General features: G+C 41.6%; 1 protein-coding gene across 5 annotated transcripts; it reads left to right on the top strand.

The window, feature by feature from the left end:
* The first annotated feature begins 1881 nt into the window (after positions 1–1881).
* fubp1 (far upstream element (FUSE) binding protein 1) lies at positions 1882–13625 on the top strand. 5 transcript variants are annotated; one of them, XR_013094136.1, is made up of 21 exons: positions 1882–2043; positions 2460–2583; positions 4335–4370; positions 4507–4543; positions 4639–4685; positions 4805–4876; positions 4968–5025; positions 5190–5352; positions 5447–5545; positions 5651–5746; positions 5838–5940; positions 6208–6447; positions 6751–6911; positions 7010–7161; positions 7248–7324; positions 7853–7978; positions 8305–8379; positions 8846–8909; positions 10314–10473; positions 10713–12583; positions 13004–13625. XR_013094136.1 is itself a non-coding variant. In XM_076876752.1 (20 exons), exons 1-20 carry the CDS (start codon positions 1951–1953, stop codon positions 10719–10721), a joined length of 1959 nt encoding a protein of 652 aa, XP_076732867.1. In that variant the 5' UTR covers positions 1883–1950; the 3' UTR covers positions 10722–13625. The 5 variants fall into 5 exon arrangements, 4 of the variants coding, with proteins under 4 accessions (XP_076732867.1, XP_076732866.1, XP_076732869.1 ...); XM_076876752.1 differs by having other exon boundaries at positions 1883–2043; positions 2460–2550; positions 10713–13625; XM_076876751.1 differs by having other exon boundaries at positions 1883–2043; positions 8846–8908; positions 10316–10473; positions 10713–13625.
* Positions 13626–13663: the final 38 nt, after the last annotated feature.

The raw sequence follows: 13663 nt of genomic DNA, 5'->3' as shown, positions 1-13663 counted from the left end.
AACCCTAGTGTCAGTGCTGAGCCTGGATGAATGGGGGAGGTCGCACTGGGGCCGGGGTTAACAACGATCACCTCTGGTCCTGCTGGCCAAAAGCATGCTGATAGAAACTGTGCTACTGTTGGGAAAAGACAAAGGAAGAGGCGATGGGGAAGGCATGTTAGGAAGCAGCGAGAGAGGAGGATGGAGGAAAAGAGAAAGGCTAGAGAGAAAATTCAGTGATGTAGTGAAGGACCTGCTTAGGGTTGGTGTGACAGAGGAGGATGGTAGCGATGGGGATAATGAGATATCTACATTTCTATACATTTACAAAAGTGATCATTTTCAATTTAAGTGTGTGAATCTCAGGAGTAACAGATTTAATGTCATGTTTAAAATAAAGATTTAGGAGTGAAAGTCTTCTGGAATAAATCTTTTTCAGGTTTTGAAGACATTTACCTGAAAGGACTCTTCAGCTCTAAAAGTCAGTCTCAAATATTTAACCCGTAGTGCCGTTGTCACGCTGAAGTGGTCGTTGAGAGTCGCTGATCCATGCCTTGATCGTGTGAGTCATTAAGGGTCACATAGGCCAAGTGAATTCTTTGTGAGATCATCCTTATTGAGGGAAATAGTAAAGCCGCACAGAGCAAACAATATACTCACCAACAACAATGCTAATATATAAAATAAAATTTCATATGTCACAAAAAAAAAGATGAGCACAGTGAAGTTTTGATCCATCGCACTCAGGTTATAAGATTTCGACGTGACCAACAAACTCCATGGGACATTTTATCCGTGTTTATAGTGCAAAGAGCTTCTCCTCTGAGATTTCGTTGGGATTCATTGGGATTTCGTTATAGCTGGCACAGAACCTCAACCTTACTGAATATTAGATAATAGTATTTTATGCCATGAAGATTCAAGCAACTTGTCTTCATAAACAAAAGACAGCACTGCATGTTACTAAAGAAATATTATTATAAAGTTATTACTGATTTAAGTGCAATTGTTGGACTCTGACAAAGTTAGGGAGGCAAAACTGAGATGGTTTGGACATGTGCAGAGGAGGGATAGGGAATATACTGGACAAAGGACTTTGAATGTGGAGCTGCCAGACAAGAGAAAAAGAGGAAGACCACACAGAAGATTTGTGAATGCGGAGGAGGAGGACATAGAGAGGGTTGGTGTAACAGAGGAGGATACTGGGGGTGGATAGGAGAGCAACCCCTAAAGGGAGTAGTCGAAAGAAGACTATAATTGTTACACAAAATGGGCCGTCTGGTGGGCTGATTCTCCTGCAAAGCATAATTTGACATCCCCTCGCTGCAACCTTTGCACACAGTCAAACACAAATGATGAGCTGCAGCAGGTCTATTGCACGTGTAAAATTAGATTTGTATCCCTGTAAAATGCGGAAACTCTTTATAAAATAGCATATTTAACCCAGAAGTTTACATTTATTTATTTATCACGTATATGTGGTGGAATAGAAGCAAATAATACTACCTTTCAGGGGAATATTGTTTTTTTTCTTCACTACAATGAATGTAGTAACTAATTACAAAGTGAAATTAATGAAAATAAATATAATCAGTTTGCTTTTTTTTTTTAAACTGAAGCTTAAAATCAGCCCCAATTATCTATCAGTTATTACAAACCAGTGTTAAAAGTGATCTTCTGAAACATGCTGTTGAACACGATAAGAATGTTTAATTTTTTCGCTTTTATGTTCATATTTTTTGCACTTTTACTCAAGTAAAATTTCAAAAGAAGTATTTCTACAGCAGTACATTTCAAAGGTCGTCTGATACTGATTCCTGCTCCAAATCTCCTCTGGTGACACACGTGAGGCCGTTATCGCGAGAGCAAACACTGGCCCGCGAGTTTCTCGTGTCTCCCACCACCTCCCGTTTGTGAGACCGAGCCGCCATCTTATCGCGCCGAGGAGGAGAAGAGCAGCAGCAGGCAGATATGGCAGACTACAGCAACGTGGCTCCCCCGTCCTCAAACGCCGGTGGCGGCATGAACGACGCTTTTAAAGACGCTCTGCAACGAGCACGACAGGTGAGAAGACGACTACGGAATCACTCGGGCTAAAAATATCCCGCAGGCCGGGAACGAATTGCGAGTTTTCGGCGCTTTCTGTCGTTGTGCTCTGAAGGTAGCTGAGCTAAGCTAACGTTGCGTTACTCTGAAAACGAAAACAGACGGGAAAACACAACAGATCGCAGCTTAGAGTGGTTAAAAAATAAGATAATAATTGTATAAGTTAAATGCAAGCTGGTGTTTTTGTGTTGTAGCAAAATTAACCGATTTGCTAAAGTGAAACCTGAAGCTCCCCTTTGTTGGACTTCCGGCTAGGACAGTAGGCCGCAGGCAGCACGCCTCTCCTCTCCAAACGCACCTTAAGAGACACGAACAACAAATACATGATCTCGGGAGTTCACGTGTTCTCTTGTTGCTTCATTTTTTGCTTTCAGATCGCAGCAAAGATTGGCGGGGACGGAGTTGCGGCACCCCCGACAAACGAGTTCGGCTACGGGGGCCAGAAAAGGCCCCTGGAGGACGCTGGTGGGTATTTTCCCATGCCTAACCTGAATATCGGTCAGTGGCTCAAATCGATCTCAATGCAAGTCTTTCTAGTTAATGCCTGCCTTTGTGTTTCATTTTTTAGCAGCTGCTGAAATGCATTTATTCTGTTTTAACGTCCATAACCCAGTTATTTTGTTTTTTTTAATCGTTTTTTCCTCTCAGTGTGAATTTTCACCTTTAGATCTAACACTGTACATTATTACTAACCAGTTAAAAAGCAGCAGTATGTTGCACATGGCATGTGTTTAGGGTGATGGTTTTACCTTATCTTCTAATGTCTTGTAAATATTTTCATGTGTCAAATCATTATTATTATTTTTTTTTGATTGAGTGGACCAGACTGGAGGCAAATATTGGTTAAGGCGTGAGTGGGTGTAATTAGCTTTACTAGCCTATAAACAGGTTAAGTAGATGTTTTTTGGTGGTTAATGTGGTCCAAAATGAAAGCATGACAGTTTCCAGTTTGCTTGGTTCACACATGTACTGATTATAAAGTCTGGAAAAGATTGGGGGGAAAAATCATGGTTTTAATTACATTATAATGCTTAATCTGGGTTTATTTACTTTCTCTGGGTTTGGAAACTTAATATAAAATAAAAAACAAACAAACTGTACTTCACAAAGAAATAAGACCAGTTAACACACACACAGTTATTAACTCTTAACTTCCTCAGCATTCAAGTTGTTGGGGTATGCGCCGACCTGACGTGTAGTTGTTGTATGTAGAAGGTTGGGGCGTAGGGTTAAAATGGAGTTCCAATAATTACGTTGTAGCTCTGGCACGGAAGTATGATTTATGTGCAACTGAAAGCACCTTCAGGACACTTGGATTTAATGCTGCTTTGTATTTGCCTCAGATCTTGGCGCTGGGAGTGACACTCCTGAGTTTAGCGCGTTCCACTAGCGAAGGCTGAAAAACAGGATTTGTTTTGTTCCTCAGCAAGACAGAGCTATTAACGCATTACTAGCAGTGCAGCACAGTTCTTGTTCTACTTTTGTTTTGGGTTTTTCTTCCTCACTTAAAAAGTGAGTTGCAGCATGTTCCTGTATAGACGCTGGTCACTGATCTCAGCATGTCTTATTTAGCGAGTCACAAATCCACAATGATGATTTACAGACTTTTACAGCTTTTCTGTTGCTTATGTTCTCTACCCTCATCTAAGATTGTTAAATCGGGATTAGCGGGACATCTCAGGATTTCTGAGTTGGAAAAACAATTTGGGGGTATTCTTCTGAAAAATCTGACATCCTGCTTGAGAGGTATAATTGAGGTATAATCGGGTTATAGGCACTGATCAAGTCAGAACTGGGGTTAACAAACCTTTGAGAGCTGAACAAATACAGGGACTTCAATGGTGATTTATTTCTAATTTGGAGCCAATGAATTGACTTCATTACTGAGTTAATAAGTGCAAGGACTCTGGCTGCTTGAATAATCTGGCAGATAGAACATTACAGTGTAGCTCTGTGTTGCAGAGTATTGTTGAATTATGTTAAACAAAACTGAGGATTTAGCATCAGCGTTGAGTAGGACTAAACATCTTCAGATAGGATATCAAGCCAAGTATGCATGCAGGAAGCTGGCAGATGAGCGTCTAATCCAGCTGTCTGAACTGTTTAAATTCCACGTAGTGTTGACAAATGAATTTTAGATGTGTAAAATCAGTTTGTTTTTTCTTTGATTGGGGGGGGGGAGCTAATAATGTGATGTGGCATGGGAATAATGAGAGGTACTTACACTGGTTATGTCATTTTTTTCACAGACCAACCAGAGACAAAGAAAGTGGCTACAAATGATGGTAAGTGAACTGAAGGTGCAGTTGTATTTACTACTTTAAAAAGGCCAAATATGTGCAAGAATGTGAAATTTGGTTCTTCAAAATTGTATTTTATTTTATTAAGTCTTCTTTTGGCTAATTGGTCGTCTTCTTGCAGCCTTTTCAGGTATTGGAGGAATGGCTGGTCCCCCAAGGTAAACGGGCATTATCAATTTAAACATGTTCACATACTGTGCTTGGCTTCATTGTATTATAAAGTTTATGTTGATTAATCTCCCGTTATCCTAAGGTCAACATCAGAAGAATTCAAGGTCCCAGATGGCATGGTTGGCTTCAGTAAGTGTTTGTTTTAAAAAAACAAAACAAACCCCCCCCCCCCCCCCCACCAAAAAGCATAACTTCTGTGCTCTTAGAATTTGATATTTATACTTGTTTTTTGTCATTGCCTGTTCTAGTTATTGGAAGAGGAGGTGAACAAATATCACGTCTCCAGCAGGAGTCTGGGTGCAAAATACAGATTGCCCCTGGTAGGTTTGGATTTGCTGCCAGTGCTGAGAAGTCGGAGCATACCAACTGTTTTTGGAGGGTTTTGTGTTTACAGTGTCTTCTCCCTTGTAGACAGCGGAGGGATGCCAGATCGGTCGGTGACATTAACAGGATTACCAGAATCAATCCAGTAAGTGTCACCCCTGTTTCATATGCAGAATTCCCGTGGAAGCTGGTGTGGGCAGCAATGTATTTTTGACCAAAGTCCAAAAGTTGCCATTATAATTTTTGCTGTAATCGAGCAGCCCTACTATCCGTTACTAAACAAAATGGTAATTTTTTTTCTCCCTTAAGGACGGCAAAGAGGCTACTAACAGAAATCGTTGAGAAGGGGCGTCCGGCCCCAGCGTTCCACCACAACGACGGCCCAGGAATGACTGTTCAGGAGATTATGGTACCTGCTTCTAAAGCCGGACTTGTCATTGGCAAGGGAGGAGAAACCATCAAAAGCCTTCAGGTGAGCCTCAAGTCAAAGTGAGACAAAAAAAATATAGAGATAATTAGATGTGATTGCTACTGACTCACCTTTTGTTTTATTTTCTCATTTGCAGGAACGAGCTGGAGTGAAAATGGTCATGATCCAAGATGGGCCCCAAAACACAGGCGCAGACAAACCACTACGCATTTCAGGAGAACCTTTTAAAGTTCAGGTGAGACTTCAGCTGGGATTTTGATGTCATAAAACTTTTTTTTTTTAAATTCCAAGTCTTCCACATGGAGACTGTACTGTAATAATATGTACTTTGTCTCCCCAGCAAGCCAAAGAGATGGTGATGGAGCTGATTAGAGATCAGGGCTTCAGGGAGCAGAGGAGCGAGTACGGTTCAAGGATTGGAGGAGACAGCTTAGATGTCAGTACTTGTCATTTGTTTAATTCATCACGTTGTTGACCAGGGTTTTTGGATCGTGTTAATTTTGCTTTTCTGTCCTCTTATTGTTCAGGTTCCTGTCCCACGTTTTGCAGTAGGAATTGTTATCGGGAGAAATGGAGAAATGATCAAGAAAATTCAGAATGACACAGGCGTCAGGATTCAGTTCAAACCAGGTGAGCATCTAACATGACATTCATGAAGCAAATCAAGCAGTTTAAAATGGTCTGTGATGAAAACTCATGCACCACGCTGATAAGCTGATGTATAACCCCAACCCTATGATCTGAGACCTGAACACATGCACAGTGCATCGCTGGTTAGAGGCATAATTTGAGGAAATACTAGAAAAGTATATATTTGTTTAATGTGACAGCAGTAATAGAAATCAAAGCTGAAATTGTGATTCAGTTGTCTCAAATCGCCCTCCTTCCTCTCTCCAGATGATGGCACCACACCAGACAGGATAGCGCAGATCATGGGTCCCCCTGACCAGGCTCAGCACGCGGCAGAAATCATTTCCGACCTGTTGCGGAGCGTCCAGGCGGGAGGACCTCCAGGGCATGGAGGTGGCAGGGGACGCGGTCGCGGTCAGGGCAACTGGAACATGGGCCCCCCTGGTGGCCTCCAAGAGTTTACCTTTACGGTCCCGACCATGAAGACTGGTCTGATCATTGGGAAAGGTAAGTCGCTCCTCAACAGCAGTGGGGCTCGAGCTCAGTTATTAAAACAAACTTTAGGAGTGTAGTGCACTCTTAGTAATCACCTTATGGAGTAAATAATGGTTTAAAATGTGTATGGTCTGTGATGAAAACTCATGCACCACGCTGACAAGCTGATGGATAACCCCAACCCTATAATCTGAGACCTGAACACACAATAGAGAGTGACACGTTGAAGGTAGAGAGATCAGAGAGACGAAAGGGTCAACCAAAACGGTTAAAATATTTTTCTCCCTGTAAACTCTGACCATGTTTCTCTTCCAGGTGGTGAGACAATCAAGGGCATCAGCCAGCAGTCGGGAGCCAGAATCGAGCTCCAGAGGAATCCTCCGCCCAACGCTGACCCCAACATTAAGATGTTTACAGTCAGAGGGTCTCCTCAGCAGATCGACTACGCCCGGCAACTAGTGGAGGAGAAAATTGGGGTGAGTTAACTGTTTTTATAATTAGCCTCCATGTGAAGACTCTGGTATTTATTTTTTATTTACCCCTCTTATACTGACCGCACCATTTCTCTGATCAGGGACCTGTCACTCCCATGGGTGGCCCACATGGCCCTCCTGGCCCACATGGAGGACCAGGTCCACATGGTCCTCCAGGACCACCTGGACCCCCTGGTGCTCCCATGGGTCCATACAATCCTGGACCATACAATCAGGGCCCACCCGGACCACAGTAAGTACAGTTGCCTCCTCTTTGATAGTAAGAATATCTGAACATGGCTCACTGAGAGATGATGGTTACTTATTTTCTTCCTTCAGTGGTCCTCCTGCTCCATATCAGCCTCAGGGATGGGGCAACGGCTACCCACACTGGCAGCAGGGCCAGCCTGATCCAAGTGAGTATTTCCTAATGGGGGCATTTGATGTGAAAAGCCCTTTGCCATATTTTAATATTTGAAATCATACTCAGAGGTTAGAAAGTATATCTGTTAGTCATAAAATACAGCGACCCAACAGAAACAAAATGAAAAACAATGGAACAAACAGGATAAATGTTGGAAAGCGCTAAAGGGTGAAGTTTCAGGGCCAAGGAGCTCGGTGCTTTGTTTTTTAACTATGAATTTGCACTCTGGGGAGAAGCAGTGCCCCCTGTAGGCACAAAAAGTAATTACAGAAGTAAATGCTCTTTTATTGACACTCTTGTTTTTTTTTTCTTGAAAATATTTGCTTTCAAAATATTATAGCATTTGAGATTTATGTGCTAAAACACAAGTATTGATTACATCAGCAGATTTGACGATACATGGTGTCTTATTACAGTTGGCTAGCATTAGCCTTTGCACGTCTTCAGTAAGGCACAACATTGCTGCTGCCAGAATGAGTCCTGGCTGTTGTGTGGTTACCAGCTTGTTTCTTGCGTGCAGATAAAGCAGCAGCGGATGCCAACGCAGCAGCGTGGGCAGCGTACTACGCTCAATACGGCCAGCAGCCGCAGGCTCCCATGACCCCGACCAGCGGAGCGCCCGGCACCAGTCAAGCCAACGGCCAAGGTAACCGGAGTGTTTTTTCACTTAAAGCAAAGCAGAGGAGCAGAAGAAACGGAAAGTGTTCAGACAAGCTCAGTGTAGTTCAGTAGACTTACCTGATAGTGTGCTGTGCTCATGTCTCATTTGTGTTACTAACAAACACAAATTGGTTTGGTTTCAACTTTTAAATGACTTTGCTTTTGCAGAGCAGCTTTTTAACATTTTTTTAAATACCCCAGGAACAGGGTAGTTTTCCTCCACCACCCCTAGGCTGACAGCCCAACCCAGGCAGGTGGAGGACAAACTGCTGAGAATGATTGACTAATTACAAGTACCGTTTTCTTTAACAGGTGACCCACAGGCTGCAGGTCAGAGTGGACAGGCAGATTACACCAAGGCCTGGGAGGAATATTACAAGAAAATGGGTATATGAACGTAGTTTCAGTGTACACCTCTTAACACAAGACAGTCTAAACAGCCCTCGGCCATTTAGTCAGCTTCTTTTTCAGGTCTGGGTATTTGTGAGCATTACTAACCTGCCGTGGAGCGTTTTCAAGTGTGCCTCCACTTTGTTTGACTTTTGACGGCTGTGCTGTTTAGACTGGGACACTTTGACTATCTGCAGGACTGCTGTGGACACAGATCCACCTTTATCAGCTCAGAGTAGATTATTTTCTAGACTAAGTCAGGGCTTTATCCACACTGATGGCACAGTCTTCCATGTGCTATGAATGTTTTACTGTTATTGAGTGTGTGTGTTTTGTGGAGTTAAATGATGAGTGTTTGACTTGTGGGGTTGTGCATATAAGCAATGTAGGGTCATTGTTTATGTTTTGTGGTTCGATTTGATGCTTGAATGCTCTAACGTGTTTCTTCCTTTTCACTCTGCAGGTCAACAGAGTCAGCAACCTCAGGACTACACGAAAGCCTGGGAGGAGTATTATAAGAAACAAGGTGAGTGCTCGAGCAGGGTTTTGTGCTAAAACGCGCCGCAGATATGTCTGAAACCCTACGCTGTAACTCTCACTGCCACCCGACATGCACATCTGTAGAACAATGTGACTGGTTTGTTTCCTCCCCATTTCCACCTTCTGTTTCTTCAGCTGGATGAGTTATAAATGTTTACTTGCACATGCTGCATCATAGACTTTACATTCATTCAACGAGAGTAAGACCAAGATCAGCATGCTTTAGTGTATATAGTATAGTAGTATAAGAAACTAAAGCCTGGTGTAATAACCCTTTATTGTGGTTTTGGATGCTAGCATGGAGGAAAACAAGCGTACTACTCCTAACACAGCATAGGTTAGGCTTTTGTCTAGTTAAATAACATCTCATCGCTCCTCCAGCTCTAAGTATGAGTGTGTTTGATGTTAAAGGGTGGTTGCCTCCACAAGCAGCCCTCTTGCTAGTAGAGTTGCTGTTCTCGCAGCCGCCCAATAGAAAGGAAGAAGGTTTCTGACCCGCCACCAAGAGACCTCAGTGGCGGGTTCGTTCCCCTTCTTATAAATCTAATCTGACAAGATTGGAAGCATTTACTGTGGCCTGAATTTTTTTTTGTTCTACTTTTACAATTTATTTAATAGTAGCTGAATGTATGTTGGGAAAGCTGTGTTATGTCTAATGGTTGTTAATATCCTTTGTCGTGCTCTTGTCTGGCTGGTCTGCTTTATATACTTCTACTTCTTTACTTTTATATTATTATTCTTCTCCTTCTTCTCCTCATTATTATTATTATTATTATTATTATTATTATTATTATTATTCCGTATATTTGTTATTCTCTCACTGATTTAATTTCCAAAACTGGTAAAAAAAAAAAGTAAACGCAGAGGAGGAATCCATGGTAGTGAACAGGGCATTCACAGCCAAACGAGTAGATATCTTTCGGCAGGGTGTTGACTTGACACTTATGAGGTCGATTTAATGTTCAAATCCCACATGAACTGACCACATAACCATTAAATGCAAAGTGCCACGCTCAGTGACACGTACAAGTTAATTTGATTCCTGTGGAATGTAACTAATGACTTCAAACATGTTAAACTGGCCTGATTTTTTTTTTTTTAAATTTATATTAAAGACTCATTATTATTTTTTTTTAAATAAAATTATTTTCTTTGAGTGTCTAGCAGATGAGTCACCAGGAGCCTCCCTAGTTGAATAGCTGCCTTGTTGGCTTGTGTAACTAACCCAGAGAAGCATATTTGGCTTTCTGTTCCTTATATTTTAGTTCTATAAAAAGCATTCATGAATTTTATCATGGTGTCTCTTAGGTGCAGTGAGAAAACTTCAGACTTGACCTTGAGCTTCTTGGCTGTACAAACTTATTTTTTTCTCTATTATTTTTATCCCCTGGAGGTCAAGCGGCCCCTCAGGCCACAGCGGCAGCGGCTGCCTCTCAACCTGGAGGCCAGCCGGACTACAGCGCGGCCTGGGCGGAGTACTACCGGCAGCAGGCCGCTTATTACGGCACGGCCAACCCACAGCCGATGGGCGCGGCGCCACAAGCTCCCCAGGTACACCCGCCCCGATAATAATGCGCTGTCCACATTCACGTACACTCAGTCGTTTTGCACCGTAACCCGCTTCACTCCTCAGGTTTTCACAGGGCTCCGGTGACCGCAGCAGCCTCACACACTTAACCAAAACCACCTTCCTTCCTACACAGGCTTTTTAGCTTTTTATTTTGGGAAGCTGAGTCCACTGTTTCTGCTGTTAACATGCAATGTATCTTCTATGTATTTCTTCTGCACAGGGCCAGTAATGTGAAGTGGACATAAAGTAAATGCTACATTGTCGAAACAAAATCCTTTGTTAAATGTTTGGATGCAGACGCCTTGATGAAGATCTTAAATTTCCTTGGTTTGAAAGTGTTTCACATAGATGGCAGATTACCCGGCGAACACGTCCTCTTTGATTTTTCTCTCTCTTTTTTTTTTTTTTTTCCATTTTGTTATTCTTTTTTTCTTGTAAATGCTTTGTTTTTAGTGAGGTAATTATACATATGGTCATTCCAGCCCTGTATCTACATTAAATGTGGTTAGAAGTCATGTTTATTAAACTGTAGACATTACCATGTAAAATCATCTCAGTTTTAAAAATTGCTCTTGCCTGTTGTGTTTTTTTGCAATAAAACAAACTGAAACCTCCTGTGTTGGTAAGTTGGGGTGGAGATGTATTTCTGTATGATTGTTTTTGTTTTACCGTGAGGCCGCTGAGCAGGGGGGGGGATAGGTGGGGTGGGCGTTGTAGTTTGAACTGATTGTCCAAAACCAAATTGTGCTGTCCTGTCTCTCTCCAACTGTCTATAAGACTCGTAGTCACATTACTTGCGTGCAGTGATGCCGGGTGGTTCAGACTTGTTATTTATATATTTCATATTATTTCTAGCAAGTAGAAAAAATGTTTGTCACGAGAAAGCCGACGGTATCTGTGTGTCGTGATCTCATGCATTACCTGCGTTGCTGTGGCATTCCTTCTCACTTTTTGCATTGGTTGCTGATATTGTTGAGGTGTAGTTTGCACTGTATATATATATATATATTTTATTTTTTGCTGCCTCCCTTGATAGTCACTTCCTCCTCCACAGGCAAGTTTAGAAAAGCGGTAAGCCAAGTATCCTTCTCAACATGCGGTTCTAAGAAATGATGCATATTTTTAGTGTTATATATCCATCTACCTTTTGTGCTGTTCTTTTTCCAGGACAGTGAGGTAAAATTGTTTTGAAAAGGAGAGAGGGAGAGAAAAAATGCATTGAAACATTTGTCTTGCCCAATTGTGAACTCACATGTTTACACTTGTCTTTTTTTGAAAAGAATGTTTTTAAAAGTATAAAACGATGCAACAAAAAGTGGTAGATGTTGTAGGGTCTGGGGTGGTTAAGCAGTCGGCATCCATCAGTTGAGCCCTCCTGTAATGTAAGTACAAAAAACCTGTGATTTGACTTTGAGAAAGAACGCTTTATAAACTGCCAACGATGTAGTATTTTTTTATTTTTTCTCAAATATTGCCCTTTCCCCTCCCCCCCTCCCTCCTTTGTCTTTGGGTAAGTATGAAATGTTCTCAGGAGAGGCTTAGCGCTTCAGAATGTGATGATTCTTGTACCACATGTTTCTGAGATTCTCTTTACTCAGCTCCTGTAGATTGTTTGTGTAGGTAGTTGGATTTCTGAACTGAGGTCTGTTACACTGCTGGTAGGAACTGTTTAAGGATGTCCATGTTGGGGTTTTTTTGCGTTCTGAATATTTGCCAACTTGCCATTGTGTAGTTGATGTCTTTTTAAAAACAAAATGCCATTCATTGCAATATATTTGCTTAGAAATCTCCTGCATAACTCCAGCGTAGCATGCTTAGGTTTCTGCTGATAATCTCTCTCTAATATGTCCTTTATAATAAGCATGTGGAATGCTAGTAGTGGAAGTGCTGCTGATTAGCTCAGTATTGATGATGATTATTTTTTTTATGAATGAGCACTGCTGTGAAAGGCTGTTAATGTTAAAGTCCAAACGATCTCTTTGACTGCATTGTTCACTGACGGCAAAGAGTGCAATATATACATACATATATATCTGATCTTTGCAGTGTCATCCCAGACCTTGCACCTTAGGTTCTGCTGCAATAACACAGGTAAGCGAAACCTAAGGAAAACCAGTGTTTTTGTCCAGTGACATACATGCAAACAAATGCTTACCTGTGTCATTAAACAAAAAGAAAATGTCCAGGAAATTCACAGCCCATTTTTTTCCCATGAATGAACTGCATGATGTGAAGTTTTGACAAGTGAAAAGGTTGTTGCATAGGAGGTAATGTCGAATCTGCTTAATATGATAATAGCCTCTATATTTGCACCCTGGTAAGTCTGAAAGTGACTGTATGTCGATGCTTTAGATTGACACTGGTGTAAAACTGCATGCTAAACTGCTAGGTCAAAGAAACGAAACGGTTCAATACATGATTTTTAATAATTTTTTTTCCTGTCGTGGTGTGAATCTGCCCTCAAGTGCAGTGCAAATCTGCTATTGAAACGCCTTCACTTCTCGCTCACAGTGTTGGAGGATGCTGCAGGCTTAGGTCGTAGAATCAGGCCCGTGTCGTAGTTTGTCCCCCCCCCTACACACAAAAGGAGGAATCCTTTGAGTCTATCCTGCTGCTGAACGTAGACCGTTCAAGAGCTCCAGTGATAAGGTAAAAAACCCAAAAAAAACAGCAACCCAATGAAATTTAAATTCTTTGATTGCAAAAAGTGTTGGTTAGATTTGTTTTTGCTGCCCGGTTTGACTTGTCTCTTTTTAACCATGATGCCATAGTTTGTTTAGAGTTGTCTGAAAGTTGTTTTTAATCGCTGTGAATGCCTTCATGAGTAACTTTCAGCAGACAGGAATGTGCTTTAGAAAGTTGGATGAGGACAGGAACTTTGGGGTTTATCAGTTTAAAACACTTCTGTAGTAAAAATAAGGTCACTCACTGTTTGTTGGGGCTGTGTACACGTGAGACACTCAGTGTTTCAACACAGAGTTCGAGGGGTGTAGAAGACTAAACAAGGAGCATGCCTTAGAGGTAATCAAGGTTTCATGTGCTGTGTATAATCTATTGGTTTGTTTCTTGAATTTAACTGTTTTTGGTTTTGAAATGTTGCCATGTTCATTAAAGTTGTAACAAATAAACTGGACCATTGTTGTGGAGTCTTATTTCAAAGGAGGACATTCT

The sequence above is a fragment of the Maylandia zebra genome, linkage group LG18, assembly GCF_041146795.1.
Source record: "Maylandia zebra isolate NMK-2024a linkage group LG18, Mzebra_GT3a, whole genome shotgun sequence".
Taxonomy (NCBI): domain Eukaryota; kingdom Metazoa; phylum Chordata; class Actinopteri; order Cichliformes; family Cichlidae; genus Maylandia; species Maylandia zebra.
The sequence above is the reverse complement of the archived record's forward strand: the minus strand, read 5'-3'. Positions and strand labels throughout refer to the sequence as shown.

Excerpts from the sequence above, each read along its gene's own strand:
- fubp1 (XM_076876751.1), top strand. The coding sequence starts at position 1,951 with ATGGCAGACTACAGCAACGTGGCTCCCCCGTCCTCAAACGCCGGTGGC. Across the intron at positions 7,979-8,304 it reads CAGTCAAGCCAACGGCCAAG|GTGACCCACAGGCTGCAGGT; the intron begins GTAACCGGAGTG and ends TTTCTTTAACAG. Across the intron at positions 8,909-10,315 it reads GGAGTATTATAAGAAACAAG|GTCAAGCGGCCCCTCAGGCC; the intron begins GTGAGTGCTCGA and ends TATCCCCTGGAG.